Below are 17,119 nucleotides of genomic sequence, written 5' to 3' on the forward strand. Positions count from 1 at the left end.
TTGAACAAGATACGATTTCTCTTGGATATGATCCCGCTTTCCAACCATTTACCATCAGCTAAATCGAACTTGGTTACCTCGTAATCCCCGTTAATTCCAACTTAATCTACTTTCTCTAAGCTCAGATTAACTCAGTATCAAACAGTGTTAAAATCCCAGGAGTCACTATTAGCTCAGATTTAAAATGGAACGAACATATTTCAGAGTGCATTAAGAAAGCGAACAAGCGCCTTTATTTTATTGTTCTCCTAAAGCGCGCCAACGTTCCACTGAGCGACATTATAAATTTTTATTGCACCGTGATAAGATCTGTTTTAGAGTACTGTGCGCCAGTTTTCCATTACGCGCTCTCACAGTATCTTAGTGACGACATTGAATGAGTGCAAAAGTGAGCGCTCTCCATCATTTTTGCTTATGCGTCATATTTCGAATGTTTGGCCAGGTTCGACTTAATAACCTTGCACGCGAGACGCGTGGCTCTGTTTAGCAAGCTTTTCGAGTCTATCACGTCATGCCCGGATCACAGACTCGTGCCTGTCTTACCTCCTAAGAGAGAACACAGATATAATCTAAGACATTCCAGGGCTTATGCCATGCCCCGTACACATACAAATCGTTTTAAGAACACTTTTATTCCAAGTATACGTACATAATTTTTTTTTCATTTTTTTAGACTAGTTTGTACATGATAGAGAGTTTTTCGCATTTATGGTTTTATTATAATTTCAATTTGTATTTGGAACTCAGTTATTCCTAGTTCTAAGTAATTGTAACGCGATTCAGTCTACGGACTGCCATGTTCGATATTCTAATAAATTATATATCTATGTAACCTTGATACCTTGAATTTTTTAGTAAAAGCGGCGGTCGATTAGCATCGAAGTGTCAAAATATACTTAGCTGACACGCGTTCCATTCTTCAATCGCGATTGAAACGAACGTGATGACAATTATGAATACATAATACATTAATTAGCTAAACTTTATGAAAAATGTACTCGTCTTATACGCATATACGCACTTGCGTACTTGAAGTGGCCAGAAAATTTTGAAATTTTTAGCAATTGTTTCTATTTTTAACATTTTACTTGTGCGCAACCAAGATTTCGTGATAAAAACACCACTTTGATTAAATTCTAAAAACTGAAAGAAAAGCTGTACCGTGTTCTGACTTTGTTCTTTGCTTGTGTTCACACAACTATTTCGAACAAGAAATAAAGAATGCAGTATTTTTCGCTCAGTTTACTTAGGTTTCTAGATCATTTGTGCTTGTGCGTACTTGAAAAAATGACCACGCTACGCGCCTGGTTCAGATATAGAGAAAAACCCTGGTCCTACTCCAATATACATTGACCTTAGCAAAACAGTAACGGCACCATATAGCCAAGCTAATGAGTTGGTATTTGGACAAAATTCAGGACAACAATGTTGTTGCAATGAGTTTATGCACTTTGATTGACAATAACAAACAAGAAATCAATTCTGCTAATGATCTGGTGTCAATAATTAATATTCGAAATCAGTTGTATTTAAGTTTGTCTCAGTTAAACAGACAATCATTTTTAAAGCAGACAGAATTACCCACACTTTTAAATGTGTTTGAGGCTGACTATGAACTTCAATGCAGTCAAAGTTACACTGGCACTATTCATCAAGAAGCTACAATAGAAGGATATCATTACTATACCTCCTTAAATAGAGCCTTTCAATCCATTATATCCAAAAATTTCAACAATTTTGTCTTGACAATAGGGTGTACTGCAGTACCTATCTATTGTAAAGGCAATGTTGGCTTGAAAATATTCGATTCTCATGCAAGGGATATTTATGGTAGAAGCCATTCTCAAGGTACATGTGTACCGCTTGAAGTAGAGTAACTAATGTGCGAGACTGCGAGCCGGAGCCGTTTTTTGCGAGCCTCGAGCCTCTTCTTGCGAGCCACTGTTTGTTCTATGTCTTTCCATTTTCTTTCTTCATTTTATTCTAACAGTTTTTGGCTCCTCTCCAGAAAGCATTTGAAGGTGAAAATCTGAAAAAAATATCAAATTAGACGCACGAGGAGCCTTCACTCGGGCTTCGTAGCGAGCGCTTTACTTGAGAATTCACCACGCGTAAAATTTATTCGAAACTACGAAGCCACAGCATTCACACAAAACACGAGTACAATTATAATATGCATCACGAGATCTGAATTTTTTTACCTTTAATGACACTGTAACATCATTATGTTCATGTACATTGGTCATCTTGGAAATTTTTTCTAGTAGATCACGATCATCAAGAGTATTCATCATGTCTTCTACTAAGCACTTGTAACTCCATGCAAAGAGCAAACCAACTTTCACGATCGCTTGCACAATAATAATAGTGATTATTTACGAAATATCAAATCGTACTTTACAAGTATTGGAACCCGATAGAAACCAATTACAGAAAAAGGTATTTAACGGAAGAGCTAAGCTTAGATATTTAACATTACTATTGATGTTGATCCCTATCCAATTCGCCACCTTTGAGCGAGGTGTTCGTCTCAGCTTCATAGTTTGTTGTTAATCGGCTGTCACAGTTTTGCCAGTATTTTCGTAGTTTGAGCGAAAACACTCGACATCGTTTAGTGTGGGCCTACCACGAACGGTGTGTGCGTTTGTATGTGAGAACAGCGTATGATAGGAATCTTTGCCGTGCGACCTTCCCAAAACACAACATTTCGAAAATTGTGTTGTTTACAATCAGCGAGCACACGATAAGACAAGTTGTAGCACGCTCATCCTCAGTTTCCGCGGTTTAAACAAGCAATTCCTGGGACAATGACCATAAAAAGGCATTATGTGCAGATTTGGATGTTATTTTCCCGGGGCTCGCAAAAAATGGCTCCGGCTCGTCATAAAAGGCTCGGGCTCGCAGGCTCGCATTATAGCAACCCGCTGCTTGAAGTATCATCACTGAATAGCTTAGAACATAATTTTCAGAGTATACATAACAATGATATATTTCAGTTGAAAGGGATGAAAATTGATAAAGTTCAAAATAGTGCTCATTTTCAGAGTCATGCCTGTGAAACCAGAAAGTTCAATGTGAATTGTGCTGAGGCTGTCTAATCCCGCAGCTACTCCATAATAAAATGATGTAGTTATTGGAATTGAAACACCTTATCTAATGTTATTCAGTATGGCAAAAGATTATGAAAATTTATCTTTGAACAAGTATTTACTGTCAGATGATTTACCAAAAACTGATGTTCAGTGGAAATGAAGTAAGTTTAGATCTTAAAGTGATTACAGTGAAGGAATATTGTCTGATTCAGTTGACATCAAATCAGTTCTTGAAAATCTTGTAAGAAATAATAGTCGAATGCACAGTGTTTTTGATGTAGTTCAGATTTTTGTATGACATGTATTTTTAAACCCACAGAAAGGTCAAAATATGTGTATTCCCTCTTGGCATGTAATGAAAGTCAAATGCCTCTAACTGAACATACTAAAACTGTAAATAGCACTGCTTCTCTTGTTGTGGCCATCAGCAGTATTAAATATTCAGAGATTTTTCTATTAGAAACAGTATGAACTATTGAACAGTAATATTGCTTCAATCTATTCATTTCTGACAACTCTCCTTGGGTGAACAATTGGCAACAACTATGACTTGGTACTAATGATAGAGAATAATTTCCCTTCTCCTTGCAGTTAAAGACAAATGCATTACCTACTCAGGGTTTGAATTTAAAAATTAAAAGCTCAAGGCCTTGAAAGTACTTGAATTTGAGGACTAAGGCTTGATTTTTGCAATGCATTAACTTAAGCAATTTTCAAGTTGAAAATTTCAGTACTATCATGGAAAAGCTGAGAAATAATATTAAATAATTTTAAAATGCCTTATGCAAACCTCTCCAAAGAGAGGTCATTGCGGCCATTACAGCCTCGAAAAAACCATAAGGTACCTTGCAAAGATCGCTTCAATGCTGAGTTGTTCAAGGCAGACGTTGTGATCATTGAAATAGTTAGCCGTTGGGATTTCTGTTCTCAGGCCATGCAGATATTGGCGATTTCACCTTGCTGTTTATCAGAGGCTGCGGTTAAGAAATGTATAAAGTGTTAAAAAGCACGCGTTGCTCATTGAATCTTTTGCTTTGCCATGTCCTCGTTGCTCTCGTCGTAGTGGTAAGTTCGATATATCAAAATACTACTGACTCTGAGGCTAGAGGGGAATAAAACAAAAGAAATAAATTTGTCATACATCAACCTCGTTATGATTTCTTTTGTTTAATTTCCCCAAGCCTCGTAGCCAAGTTTGAATTTTGATATATTGAAATGGCCTATTAGTGGTGGTCTCCATGGCAAAGAGCAATGATCGTAAGCCGGAAATTGATTTGGAAACGAGGCAATCGTCCCACCCATATAAGAGGCAATCACGCCCTGATCACGATTTGAGAACAGCCGCCGTGCCTTAACATGTCTACAATGGCTCGCATGGGGATTTAGTGCTTTCTTTTTGTCTGTTTGTTAAGCTCAGGAAGTGCTAAATCCTCCTGTTCAGCAGACTACGAATGTGAAAGTGACGAGAAATGCTGTTATACCAAATGTATCTACAGTCTGTCTTCTTGTTCCTGTTCCTACGACTACGAATGTAAAATTGGTGAGCAACGCTGTAATGGCGGATGCATCAGTTGTTTGCGTTCTTGTCCCTGTTCGAGCCACTACGATTGTATTTCTGGTAAGCTGTGCTGTAATAGAAAATGCACGGAAGATCTGTCTTCTTGCTCCTGTTCGTACGACTACCAGTGTGTAATTGGAGAGCGTTGTTGTGGGGGAGAGTGTTCGTCATATTGCAATACTGGTTGGAGCGACGGAGCTTATGCAGGCGCCATTGTCGGTCCAATTATCTTCCTCGCCATCATCATTTCTATTGTATCGTGTTACTGCTGTGCTTGTTGCCCGTTCTACCGCTATCGTAAACATGGTACCGTGGTCGAAACCCAACAGCCGCATCAAGAATTTGCCTCAACTGAGACACACATGATGACGGAGGAAATTAAAGCTCCTTAGCCGGTCAACTTTAACCAGCCAACACCAAATTACAATCAACCACTAGCCGCTTATCCACCACCCTATCCAGCTTCGCAGCCTCCGGCTCAGGTAAAGGGGCAAGCCGTTTCGATGCCGCTTTCTGAACCAGCCAAATACTGAGACATCTAAAGTAAACTAACATGGAAACAACTCTATTTAAATTTTAGTTCAAGAGGCAACTCCTTTTTAAGTTAAGAAATGGACTCCTGTATGCATAATAGGAAGCGATATTTTTAGAGAATGAAGTTAGATGAGAAAAGTTATGATGTGCGGCGCCAGGTTCTTAAGTAGTCGTCGATTTCTCAATCATAAGCTACAGTTTCCTTCTTAGTCAAACTGCGTGACAAGCCAAGTAATTTTCCTGGAAGTTTGTTATGTAAATTTGCTCCATTCACAGTTTCTAACCAACATTTAATTTTATTTTTCAAGAAATATTTTACCACAAAGTTAAGGCCTTTGTTTTGTACTCTATAGAGAACAGAAGATAGATTCTTGTCCTTCTAATTTTGCAGAGATGATAAGGAAAAAGTCCTCCCTACCCCATTCCCCTTGGTTTTTTTTTTGTTTTACTGAGAGATTTTCGTCGTTCTAATTTTGCAGAGATGATAAGGAAAAGTCCTACCTACCCCATCCCCCCTTGTTTTCTTTTCGCCTGACACCCAAGAAACCTTTAAGCATGCTACGGAAATAACTAAATCCCATAGCTTATCTTGATTTATGAACTGTTTTCAGAGGATGTTTATTGTCTTGCCATTAAGAATTCCGGTTTTGCTTTCTCTTTGGCAATTAATATAATGTCAGTTTTCAAATTTGACTTTGGTAAGCAGATATTACTAACCTTTGCCAGGCGCCGAAAAAACTTTGTTAGCGTTTTCCATTTTTTCCTTGAAAGTTTTTGATGTTTCAAAGAAAAAAATCTTTACACAGGATATTTAATCAGTGACAAAGTCACACTATTTTAAGTTAGGAAGCTTAATCTTATGAATATAGCGGCGCGGGATCTCCAATTAAAATCAAGTTTCCTTAGTTTCTCTTTTCAAATTAGCATCATTTTTATAAATAATAAAGCTGAATTGCATTTGTGAAATGTTATGATTGATAGACAACTGACTTTTTCTGAACATTTGGAGTATAGGTCCCATCCCCGAAAGAAGGAAAAGAGGGACTGGGACTAGGTTAGGGTGTTTCAAGGTGGCGAATCGAATTCGGAAAAAAACGGCTCGACTAGAAGTATCGGTGTGAGGAAACGGTATGGTGAAACGTCATAACGAAACGACGAGTCGAACATTTTGTTCACCATCTACCTTAAAAGAAAACGCGGGCAACCAAGTCGGGATTGGTTTTAGTTTTGCATCTGATTGGTCGAGAGATTGGCGCCAGTTTTATCGACCAATCACAGAGCGAAGTACAGCAAACATTTAAGCAGTCCCGTCACTTAATTGAAAATTTCTCTAAGTTTTGGACAGTTTCTGTCTCCTCATTTCTGTATGTCTCACTGACTCCTATATGCATGGTTGGGCGCAATGTTGCATAGTACGATTTTTACATCGGAGTAGGATTAGAGAAAATTCATGCTTGCCATCCTAAGATTTAGCGTTTTAGTGTGGTTATGTCTTTTACGGCCAACAGTTAATTTATTTCAATTGTGGCCATTAACGTTTAAAGTTTGTCATTTTTAGTCATAACGCACATATTTTTTTTTTAAGCCGTTTTACGGTTATCGGTTAACCCGGCCAATTGAGAGTTTCAAGATTCTTATTCAAGTGTAGATTTCTCGAATAAGAGCTATAATTTCCTCGTTAACCGAATTGTGTGACAAGCAAAGTATTCTTCCCTGAAATGCATGCATGGTAACCTTCCCGGATGTTCGTGATTCAATTGGCCCATCTATAACTTGTCGTACGGTTTTTCATTGGTCGTGTGTATGTATGTAGTCATGTCCTTCGTTCTTGTTATTGAAGAATTTATCTTAATGTTAGTTTCCCTCCCGCCTCGATAAGCTTCGCTATGTTTCGGGTAGGGATTGTAGATAAGTATTTAAATTCAGTTGCTAAAAATAAATAAATTTTGTTGTTTTGTTTTTAATTTGCTCTTTTGCCGGATGCTTGTGGAAATACAGTGAGTTGTTTGATTGATATGTTACCATAGAGTCGAAGCCTTTGTTGATAATATTACTGTTTCATTTACTTTAGAGAGGGCAAAAGATCAATTCTCACCATTAGAGAGGATCTTTCCTACCCCCTCCCCCTCGTTCTATATTTTTGCCGGTCACGCTGGAAACCTTACAAGCCGCGCAAGTAATCGATCGCCTCTCTTTCCACTGGAAGAAACCATTCATTATATTTATTATGCCGCCCATCAAAGCTCTCATGGAAGACCAGATACGATGAACTTGAGTTAAGAGGATTGTCCGCCTTCAACCTTCGGTCTCTTTGAGAACTGTGCTGCTAAGCCAATAACGCTCATTCTTTCTTGCAGCAATCCTTTCGACCGAAACATGAGTCGCTCTTTCTTCACACCTGGGGCGTAACTATCTCTGAAAGAAATCTGATTTTGCGGCAAATGATCGAGCGTTTTTAGACAACCGTGGCACTTTCCATATACGTAAGAGACTGCGTGTACGTTGAAATCTAGTTTCGTAAGCGGGATGCAAATCAAAAATCATTCTCTTCTTAACCTATACCAAAATCGCTCATAATCTTTTTCTATATTCTAAAGGAAAGTTTAAGTTTGAACGCCGACACTGAATTGCAAATTTGAAATTTGAACGCGGACACGGAATTGCAAATTTTTCTACAAAAATTCACTTAGATGTTGTGGTTTACCACGATTACATCTCACGCTAGCACTTAACCACTTCCCAAAAATATTAACAAGTTACATAATTTTGCATAGATTAGATTGACATCGCAAAACACGATTTGCGTCAGGTTTTCGTAGACGTTCCCTTCCTTCCGTTTCTCCCGAGCGGCTAGAGTAAGGCTACACGTTGGTCATATGAAGATCCAACATTTACAAATGACTATGTTTTTCTTGAATGACGAGAGGTTTGACAGATCTCTGATGTCTTTAGGATTCTTTGTTTAATATTTGGGCACTCGTTTCAATCATAGCTTAAGCCTGTCTTTAAGTGTACTGAACAATCCTTGTTACATGCTTCTGTAAATACGCCTTATTTAATGGCTTAACATATAATGCGTGCGGATATTTCAATTTGTGAGTTGCGTAGTAATGAGTAAAATGTTCGCTCGTATTTAACAATTATTCCACGAGCGCGCATTGGATATGAGATGATAGATAGCCAACGAGGCGCGTAGCACCGAGTTGGCTATTATCATCCCATATCCAACAAGCGCGAGTGGAATAATTGTTTTATTAAAAACGCCCCCAAGGAATTATTATTTTATAAGAAGAAACCGGATTTTTTAGCTCCCTTTTGATTTTAAGCTGACGCTACGCTTACCATATTTGTAGACTATGGGATATTGGCTCATATACCATAATGGCTAAGCCAATAAAAAGTCTGAATCGCTTTATCCAATGATCCAGTTTTTAATAATATAGGTTAACCCTCAAATAAGGGAATTATCATTCCACTATTTTTCCATTTTTGAGACTAGTTTGTGAAATACATCCTAAGGTCTCATCTGTACATCGTACCATTGCATAAGAGGTACGCACAAAAGTGGAAAAGAACCAGTCGCGCTCAAAAACTCGCTTCCTGTTAGTAAATCCTAAAAAAGCAACAACAACAAAAAAGTTCGGATCCTATAGTAAGGCCATTATGTCGTACCGTGCATTTTCCCCGCTCTACAGTGTAATACCGTGGCATATTTTGTGCGTTCTCATGACCTTAATTGGTAAAACGACGGAATTTTTCATCTTCCCTTCAACTTCCGCCTTCCGATTCCCCTTTATACTCCCCTCCCCCCTCCCCCCCCCGCTCAATCATGTATGCTCCTTCTGGGAGTTTCCATGGCAAAGAGACAATGTGGAAACCAGCCAATTGCATCGCAATTATCTCTGAGATATCAAACAAACGCCATCGTCAAACAGACGCCATCGTCAGACAGACGCCATCGATATTGTGAAGAGGACAATGGATTTCAAGGAAGTTTTATTCCTCCTTTTCATCTGTTTCTTGGCTTTGGGAGATACTAAATCCTGTACCTACGACAGTGGGTGTTCCTTCGGTGAGTCCTGTTGTACAGATAAAGTCTGCAGAGAAAGATGTTACGTCTGTTCGTACGACTACCAGTGTGGAACGAGCGAGCAGTGCTGTACATATAATAGCAAATGCATCAGTAGTTCGTCTTCTTGTTCCTGTTCGTCCGACTACCAGTGTGATATTGGAGAGGATTGTTGTGGGGGAGTTTGTTTGTCGACGTGTGGTTGGAAAGGCGGGTCTATTGCAGGCGCCACTATCGGTACAATTATCTTCTTTGCCATCATCATTTCCATTGCATCTTGTTGCTGCTGTGCTTGTTGCCCGTACTACCGTTATCGTACGCCCGGTGCTGTAGTCGTCGCTCAACGGCCGCAACAACAATTCATTTCAGCTCAGACACACACGATGATGACGCAGCAAGTACAAGCTCCTCACCCGCTTAACTATAATCAGCCTCCAGTTTATTATCAGCCTCCTCCAGGTTACAACCAGCCACCACCCGCTTATTTACCACCTGGTCCAACTCCTTATCCTCCAGCCGAGGCACAAGGACAAGCGGTTTCGATTCCGCCTTCCGAACCGGCGGTCAAGTACTAACTAAAGATGTCTGAAGCAACTCAACATGAACACAAACGGCAACTCATTTATGTAACGCATTTATGTACGACGCAGACTCCTAAATGCATGGTAGGGCCCAATTTCGCATTGAATAATTTGCATGTTGGAGTAGAATTACAGAAAAGTTATGCTTGCCATCGCAAGATCTTTATCCAACGGTGGATTTCTCGAATATAAGCTACAATTTCCTCTTTAGCCAAATTGCGTGACGAGCAAAGTAGTTTTCCCGGAATTTCCAAGCAGAGTAGTCTTCCGGGATGTTGTTGTTTTTTTAATTTCCGCTTTTTACGGATGTTTGCGCAGGAACAATTAGTTTTTTGATGGATATGTCTCGAAAGACTTTAGGCCTTTGTTGATAATGTTCCTATTTACTCTATAAAGGGCAAAAGTTTGATTTTCATTGTAAGAAAAATTCCCCCCCTACTCCGTCCCCTTCGTTTCATATTTTTGCTTGTCATGCTGGAAACCTTTCAAAGTGCTACAGAAATTTCGTAACCTTAGAGGTTATTTTAATTTCAAAACTTTCTCATAGGATGTAATTTGCTTTACCGGAAAGCTTTTCCTTTAGTGAGACTGTGTTGAAAAGAAATTCAGTTTTCGCTCTATCTTTGGCAATCTGACTTTGGTAAGCAGATATTGTAAATTTTTTTTAGGTGCAAAAAATTTACAATTTGGTATTTTTTACGTATGATGTGCGATCCTCGCAGTAGATAGCGCTATTTATGCAATAGCGAAAATCAGACCTGAAAAAAATCAGGCCTGTACGGGACTCGAACCACTGACCTCTGCGATACTAGTGCCGCGCTCCACCAATTGAGCTAACAAGCCAACTGGGAGCAGGCCGTTGTTGATTCGTAATAAACCCGTGAAAGTGATAAATGAGATGCAATGAATATATGAAGTTCATATATTAGTATTTTTTATTAATAAATTTTTTGAGTCGATGTTTTTAAATTTTTTTTTTCATAAAAATGTAAGTGAGAAGTAATCAACTAATATGAGTGTTGTATGTACTTTTAAGAGAATTTTTACTCAGCAGAAGAGTCATTACTTCAAAATAAGGAATCTTATTTTCTACTTTTTGGAGTGGCCTTTATATTTAATAAAATTGAGTTGCGTTTGTAAATTGTTTTGAACTTTTTCTGTGCAGCAAGATGATGGCAAGAAACTTGCTTTTAAAAAAGTGGGTGTTCATGAATGTGCATGTAAATAGCGGAACTGTTTTCTTGTTGTTATAGAAACTACTAATTTTATCAGAGTATTTTCCATTGCGTATTCCCTTATTGTTACAAAAAAACCCTTAGATTGTTTAACCTTTTCCATCAGGCCCAGAAGTTAAACCAATTAGATCTAAATCATTCGCTTTCTCCAAGGGTGTACAGCTTCTATCTTACTCTTGGTAGCTCAACTTGTGGAAACTCGCATCTTGTAATCTGGATATGATGGCAGACTATCCCCATACGGATCATATAGTTTATGGGGGAAAAATCAGCCCCACCCCTCTCCACTTAACGTTAACTCCAAGCGCCCAAAAATTAAACGCAAATCATGTAGGATTTCAGAAATCCTGTGGGTACATCATATGGGTATAGTTTGAGTTTTTAAGCGCGAGATTCAGCAATACGAATATTCCGTCGCCACATTGGGAATCGCACGGGTGGAAGATCTAGGACGACTGACAAACCGAGGGGGAGGGTAAAGGAGAGAAAAAAAAAAAAACAGAAAAACTGCCTGGCCGAAAACCCATAATTTCTCAGGACAAAAGTCCAATCCCGTCCACCAGCGGATGGGTGTCCTAATTGGTTGAGTTGGTGTTAAAAGAACAATAAGATATTATTTAACGGTCAGAGTTGGTTACGTAAAAAATAAGCGCGCAAGAAGAGCGTTGTCTTTTTTAAACTCGAGATAGTGGAAAAAACGGTTGTTTTGAAGCCAGAACAGGAACCGTTCACCAGCTGTGATGGGGAAAAGATTTCTTAGTAGTTTTAACTACAGGCTTCGGAAAAAGTATGATTTTCACCGTGTTTGCATTGTCAGTGCGAGACTGAACAGATCAGATTCATTGTCAGTCATTTCCTGAACTGTATTATTGCCGACCAACTAGCTCAAGAATATGGTGTTTGTATAGCAGTACTGTCCATGTTTGAATACTACGTTTACTACAGTCTTCCAATTGTTTTTGGAGATATTTTAAGTATATGATTCTTTAGAGGAAAATGCGGTGGCTTCCCATATTTCGATCGGAAAACAACTACAACTTTCACCTTTGTGGCGGCCGGCTCTTTGACAAGCTCAAGTTCTCCTACGTTAAAGTGCGCTGAAATGGAGGCCTCGCTTTCCTTTTCGCTCGAAATCGATTGATCTCACATGCGTGGCCTATCACCATCGTTTTAAATTTTAGGCTTGTCTTCGGCCAACTCAAGTAATTTAAAAAACGCGATATGTACCTCTTAAAAAGCGACCACATGGCTTGCAAATGCTGTATGATAACTTAGTTAAATCCAATACACAGAACATATAAAGTTTTGGTCATTAAGGATTGTGTGCGATTCTAGCACCTGACCAGAAGGCAGAGATCCCATGAGATAGCACCGTGCTTGCGCAAGTCATTGCACGGTTTGTGCTCAAACTCTTGGAGCATGGTTTTTCTACGCGAAAAACCTTTTTGACACGAATTGCTGGAGAGGTTAACATAGTTAGCCTTTATTGGAGTCCAGCTTAAGCCCTAATGTAGTTGGGTGCCAATAACTCAGTGTGATTATGTCCGATCACGAAAACCACACAACTGACGAGCGTGTCCCTGAAACGTCAACGGACAGCGGCGCCTAGAATATGCCTTAAGCAAACGCTTTCGGGGATATGTTTAAAGCTGCCTTGGCTCCAGTTCTGAGCCGGCTGATGAACTTGAACGAGAATGCGAGCTCAGTGCTCCTGAACGGGCACGACGATTCCGATGAGGATGGTGAAACTGCCTCTGATGACGGGCCCGCCAAATCTGTGGACATGGATGCATAAGAAGTATGCTAAAGACAAAAACAATTACGAGCGATCTTTGTGATTACAAAAAACCCTGTTGCGCTCCAAAATCCGCTTCCTTTAAGTGAAGCCTAAAAAACAACAACGAAAGAAGAGTTCAAATCCTTCCGTTCGGCCGTTATGTTGCCTCGATATTTGCTGTGTTTTTACAGTGTTATACCCTGGCAAATTTTGTGTGTGCTCATCACCTTACTTACTTCGAAATTCCTCTTCCTCTTCAACTTCCGCGTTCCGATTCCCTTTTCTATTTCCCACCCTTCCTCCCTCCAATCATGTATGCTCCTAACGAGGGTTTCCATGGGAAAGGGTCACGAGAAAATTTACAACCCAGCCAAATGCATCGCAACTATCTCTCGTCAAACACGCCATCGTCAAACAGACGCTATCAGTATTGTAGAAAGGACCATGGCTTTAAAGAAAGTTTTATGCCTCCTTTTCATCTGTTTCTTCGCCTTGGGCAATGCTACCTCCTGTACCTACGACAGTGAGTGTTCCTTTGGTGATTCCTGTTGTACAGATAAAGTCTGCAGAGAAAGATGTTACGCCTGTTTGTACGACTACCAGTGTGGAACGAAGGAGCAGTGCTGTAATGACAAATGCATCAGTAGCTGGTCCTCATGTTCATGTTCGTCCGACATCGATTGTGACCTTGGCGAGCAGCGCTATACATATAATTCGTACATTACTGTACATATACTTCGTCCTCTTGTTCCTGTTCGTACGACTACCAGTGTGATGTTGGAGAGGATTGTTGTGGGGGAGTTTGCTTGTCGACGTGTGGTTGGAAAGGCGGGTCTATTGCAGGCGCAACTATCAGTACAATTATCTTCTTTGCCATCATCATTTCTATTGCATCTTGCTGCTGCTGTGCTTGTTTCCCGTACTACCGCAATCGTACTCCCACTGCTGTAGTCGTCACCCAACGGCCGCAACAACAGTTCGTCTCAACTCACACGATGATGACGCAGCAAGTACAAGCTCCTCCGCCGCTTAACTACAATCAGCCTCCTCTAGATTACAGTCAGCCACCACCTGCTTATCGGCCACCCGATCCAACTCCGTATTCTCCGGCTCAGATTCAAGGACAAGCTGTTTCGATATCACCTCCTGGACCGGCCAAATACTAAGATGTCTGAAGCAAATCAACATGGAAAGAAACGGCCATTCATTCATGAAACGCATTAATGTACGACCTAGACTCTTAAATGCATGGTAGGGCGCACTTTCGCACTGAATATAATTTGTAGGTTGGAGTAGAATTATAGAAAAGTTATTATTGCCATCGCAAGGTCCTTATCCAATGGTCGATTTCTCGACAATAGGCTACAATCTCTAAGTTAGCTGAATTGCATGACAACCAAAGTATTCTTCCCGGAATTTCAAAGCAAAGTTTAAAGCGGAAGTTCGTCATTTACTTTCCTCTTTTTACGGATTTTTGCGCAAGAACAATTAGATCGATAGGTCACCATAGAGTCTGGGCCTTTGTTGATAGTGTTCCTATTTACTCTTTGAGAGCTAAAGATTAATTTTATTGTAAGAGAAAATCCTCCCTACTCCGTCCCCCTCGTTTCATATTTGTGCTTGTCATGTTAGTAACCTTTCAGGGCGCTACAGAAATTTCGAAGCCCTATAGCATATTTCAATTTTATAACTTTTTCCTAGAATATAATTTGCTTTACAGAAAAGCTTTTCCTGTAGTGGGACTGTGTTGAAAAAAATCCAGTTTCAGCTCTTTCTATGGTAATTTGACTTTGGTAAGCTGATATTGTAAATTTTTTTTTTCAGGTGCAAAAAATTTTACGATTTAGTATTTTTTTTTGGGGCGGGGGTCGATGTTTTAATTGCTTTTTTTTATGAAAACGTAAGTGAAAAGTAAGCTGCTGATGTGAGTGTTTTCTGTACTTTTAAGGGAATTTTTATTCAGCAACAAAGTCACAACTACTTCAAAATAAGAAATCTCATTACTTACTTCTTAAAGTAGCCTTTTTAAATTAATAAAATTAAGTTGCGTTTGTAAATTGTCATGAACTTTTTATGTGCAGCAAGATGATGGCGAGAAACTTGCTTTTGAGATAGTGAGTGTTCATGAATATGAATTTAAGAGATGTCACTAAATATCAGACAAATTCACAAATCACCGGCAACGGTCAGTAGTAAGTAGGCCAATGGGTAAAACAAACCAAGACATATATAGTTTGTTCGTCAATCAAAGGTCGAATTTAGCTCATTTTTGGAGGCCTCGTTTGTACTTGTAACTTATTGCACAGACTTTTGGAACAATATCTCCCATATGTTTTCACAAAAGAGTAGAATCACTATTTAAATTTGATATAAAATACGGATTTCTCCATCTATCGAAGGCACCAACCAGCCTTTAGAATTTACCCCCTCGAGTCCATCCAAGACCAAGTCTTGAGCGATAAAGCTAAGTGGGCATATTGTTCATATATCAAAATCATTGGGTCGTTGAAAAACAGCTGCTGTACTCAATATCAATTCATACTTGCTGAACACACGATGGGAATGAAAAATGAGTCAAATGCCCTGCTATTTCCTTGTCACACGACAGCAAAGGTACCGCTTGCCTATCTCCTTTTCTTTCTTTTCGAATTTTAGCAACAATCATCCACAACAAGAGATTCAAATGAATAACAAATTTGTATTCTTCAAAATATTTTAACTCAGTTGTTTACTTGTTGCGCACTAAGTTTTATCTAATGAAATTAACTGTGACGCTACGTTTTATTGCAAATTGCCTATAAGTGGTAACAAGTCCAAAAAATCTGAACAAAAATTTATTAATCGGAACACAAAACCTCCCATTCATACTTTTTGGATTTCATATCAAATATTTCCTGCAACGTTTCGATTTAAGAGATTTCAAACCACTTGTATAACAGGAATTTATTAAAAACTGGATCAATGGATAATGCAATTCAAGACTTTTTATTGGCTTAGCCATTATGGTATATGAGCCAATATACCATAATCTACAAATATGGTAAGCATACGCGTCAGCTTAAAATCCAAAGGGAGCTAAAAAATACAGTTTCTTCTTACAAAATAATAATTTCTTGGGGGCGTTTTTAATAAAACAATTATTCCACTCGCGCTTGTTGGATATGAGATGATTATAGCCAACTCGGCGCTACGCGCCTCGTTGGCTATCTATCATCTCATATCCAACGTGCGCTCGTGGAATAATTGTTAAATAGATCTAACAATTGCGTGACACATAAGTCACGCAGTGACAACCATGTCTACTCCTTTCTACAAAATAAATGCTTTCGGAGAAAACAAAAACAACCTCTACCGTATTGCAAGTACTTTGAAGACGTTATTTACACCATTGAAGCATTCAAAATTACCACTGAAGCTCACCGACTGGAAATGATAAACATAATCGGTCTTTTCTTTTTTGTCGCCGACTTCTCCGAAGAGCCAAATTTCTATGAATTTTAGGCCTCACGGAAAGGTACCCCAACCATGGAAACCGTAACCCCATTAAAATCTCAGACATGCGCAGATTACATTACTTTGTAGCACTGCGTGATAAAAGGAACGCGGGCTCGTGCCGTGAGTTGTTTACATCAAAGTTACAGATTTTTGTTAATTATTCGCCGGCCGACTCACCGACGATGAGACCTGATGGCACGTAAAAGAGCTCACGGCAGCCAGTTTTCTTGCAAAAATCAGCCACCAGTCAAAAAGAAGCCGAGAAAATGTGAATTATTCCGAAGAAATAGAAAAAAGAAGCATTGCAGTGCAAGTGTGCAGCTTTTTAAGTGAAGAAAAACTCGATCGACTCAAGAGAGAGTGTAAGGGTTTGAGGTCCGAAAACGCCAATCTAAAAGGAACAGTCAAAACCCTAAGACGTAGTCTAGGTAAGTGCTCTTAGGGAGGGAATGGAAATGCAAACACTTACAAATGTCTACGAATACTACTGCAGATTGTCTGAGCCACCAATTACGGTGACTGATTTTCATTCCCGTTCTGAATTTTCGCCAGTTGCAACTTGCGCGATCGTAGTTGACACCACTTTTAAATGGTTTTAATCATAAACCGATAACACTCCCACCAAACAGAAGCCGAAAAAAAACCTCTCGAATGTTAAGATAGAGTAGTCGATATGGCCGCATGGTCAGTAATAAAATGTACAGGCAAGTTAATTTTTCGGTCAGCAAATCATAACGACGCGTATCTTTAAGTGTCATACACTATCGAGAGTTTCTAA

General features: G+C 39.3%; 1 protein-coding gene and 2 pseudogenes across 1 annotated transcript; all 3 read left to right on the forward strand.

Annotated features, from left to right (window-relative positions):
- Window positions 1-3,867: 3,867 nt before the first annotated feature.
- On the forward strand, window positions 3,868-5,534 carry LOC148720361 (uncharacterized; annotated as a pseudogene).
- A 3,539-nt stretch (window positions 5,535-9,073) lies between these two features.
- LOC111330472 (uncharacterized) lies at window positions 9,074-10,975 on the forward strand. Its single transcript, XM_022935327.2, has one exon. It carries the CDS (start codon window positions 9,163-9,165, stop codon window positions 9,826-9,828), a length of 666 nt encoding a protein of 221 aa, XP_022791062.2. The 5' UTR covers window positions 9,074-9,162; the 3' UTR covers window positions 9,829-10,975.
- Window positions 10,976-13,210: 2,235 nt separating this feature from the next.
- On the forward strand, window positions 13,211-14,897 carry LOC148720362 (uncharacterized; annotated as a pseudogene).
- The last annotated feature ends 2,222 nt before the right edge of the window (window positions 14,898-17,119 follow it).

The sequence above is a fragment of the Stylophora pistillata genome, chromosome 11, assembly GCF_964205215.1.
Source record: "Stylophora pistillata chromosome 11, jaStyPist1.2, whole genome shotgun sequence".
Lineage (NCBI taxonomy): Eukaryota > Metazoa > Cnidaria > Anthozoa > Scleractinia > Pocilloporidae > Stylophora > Stylophora pistillata.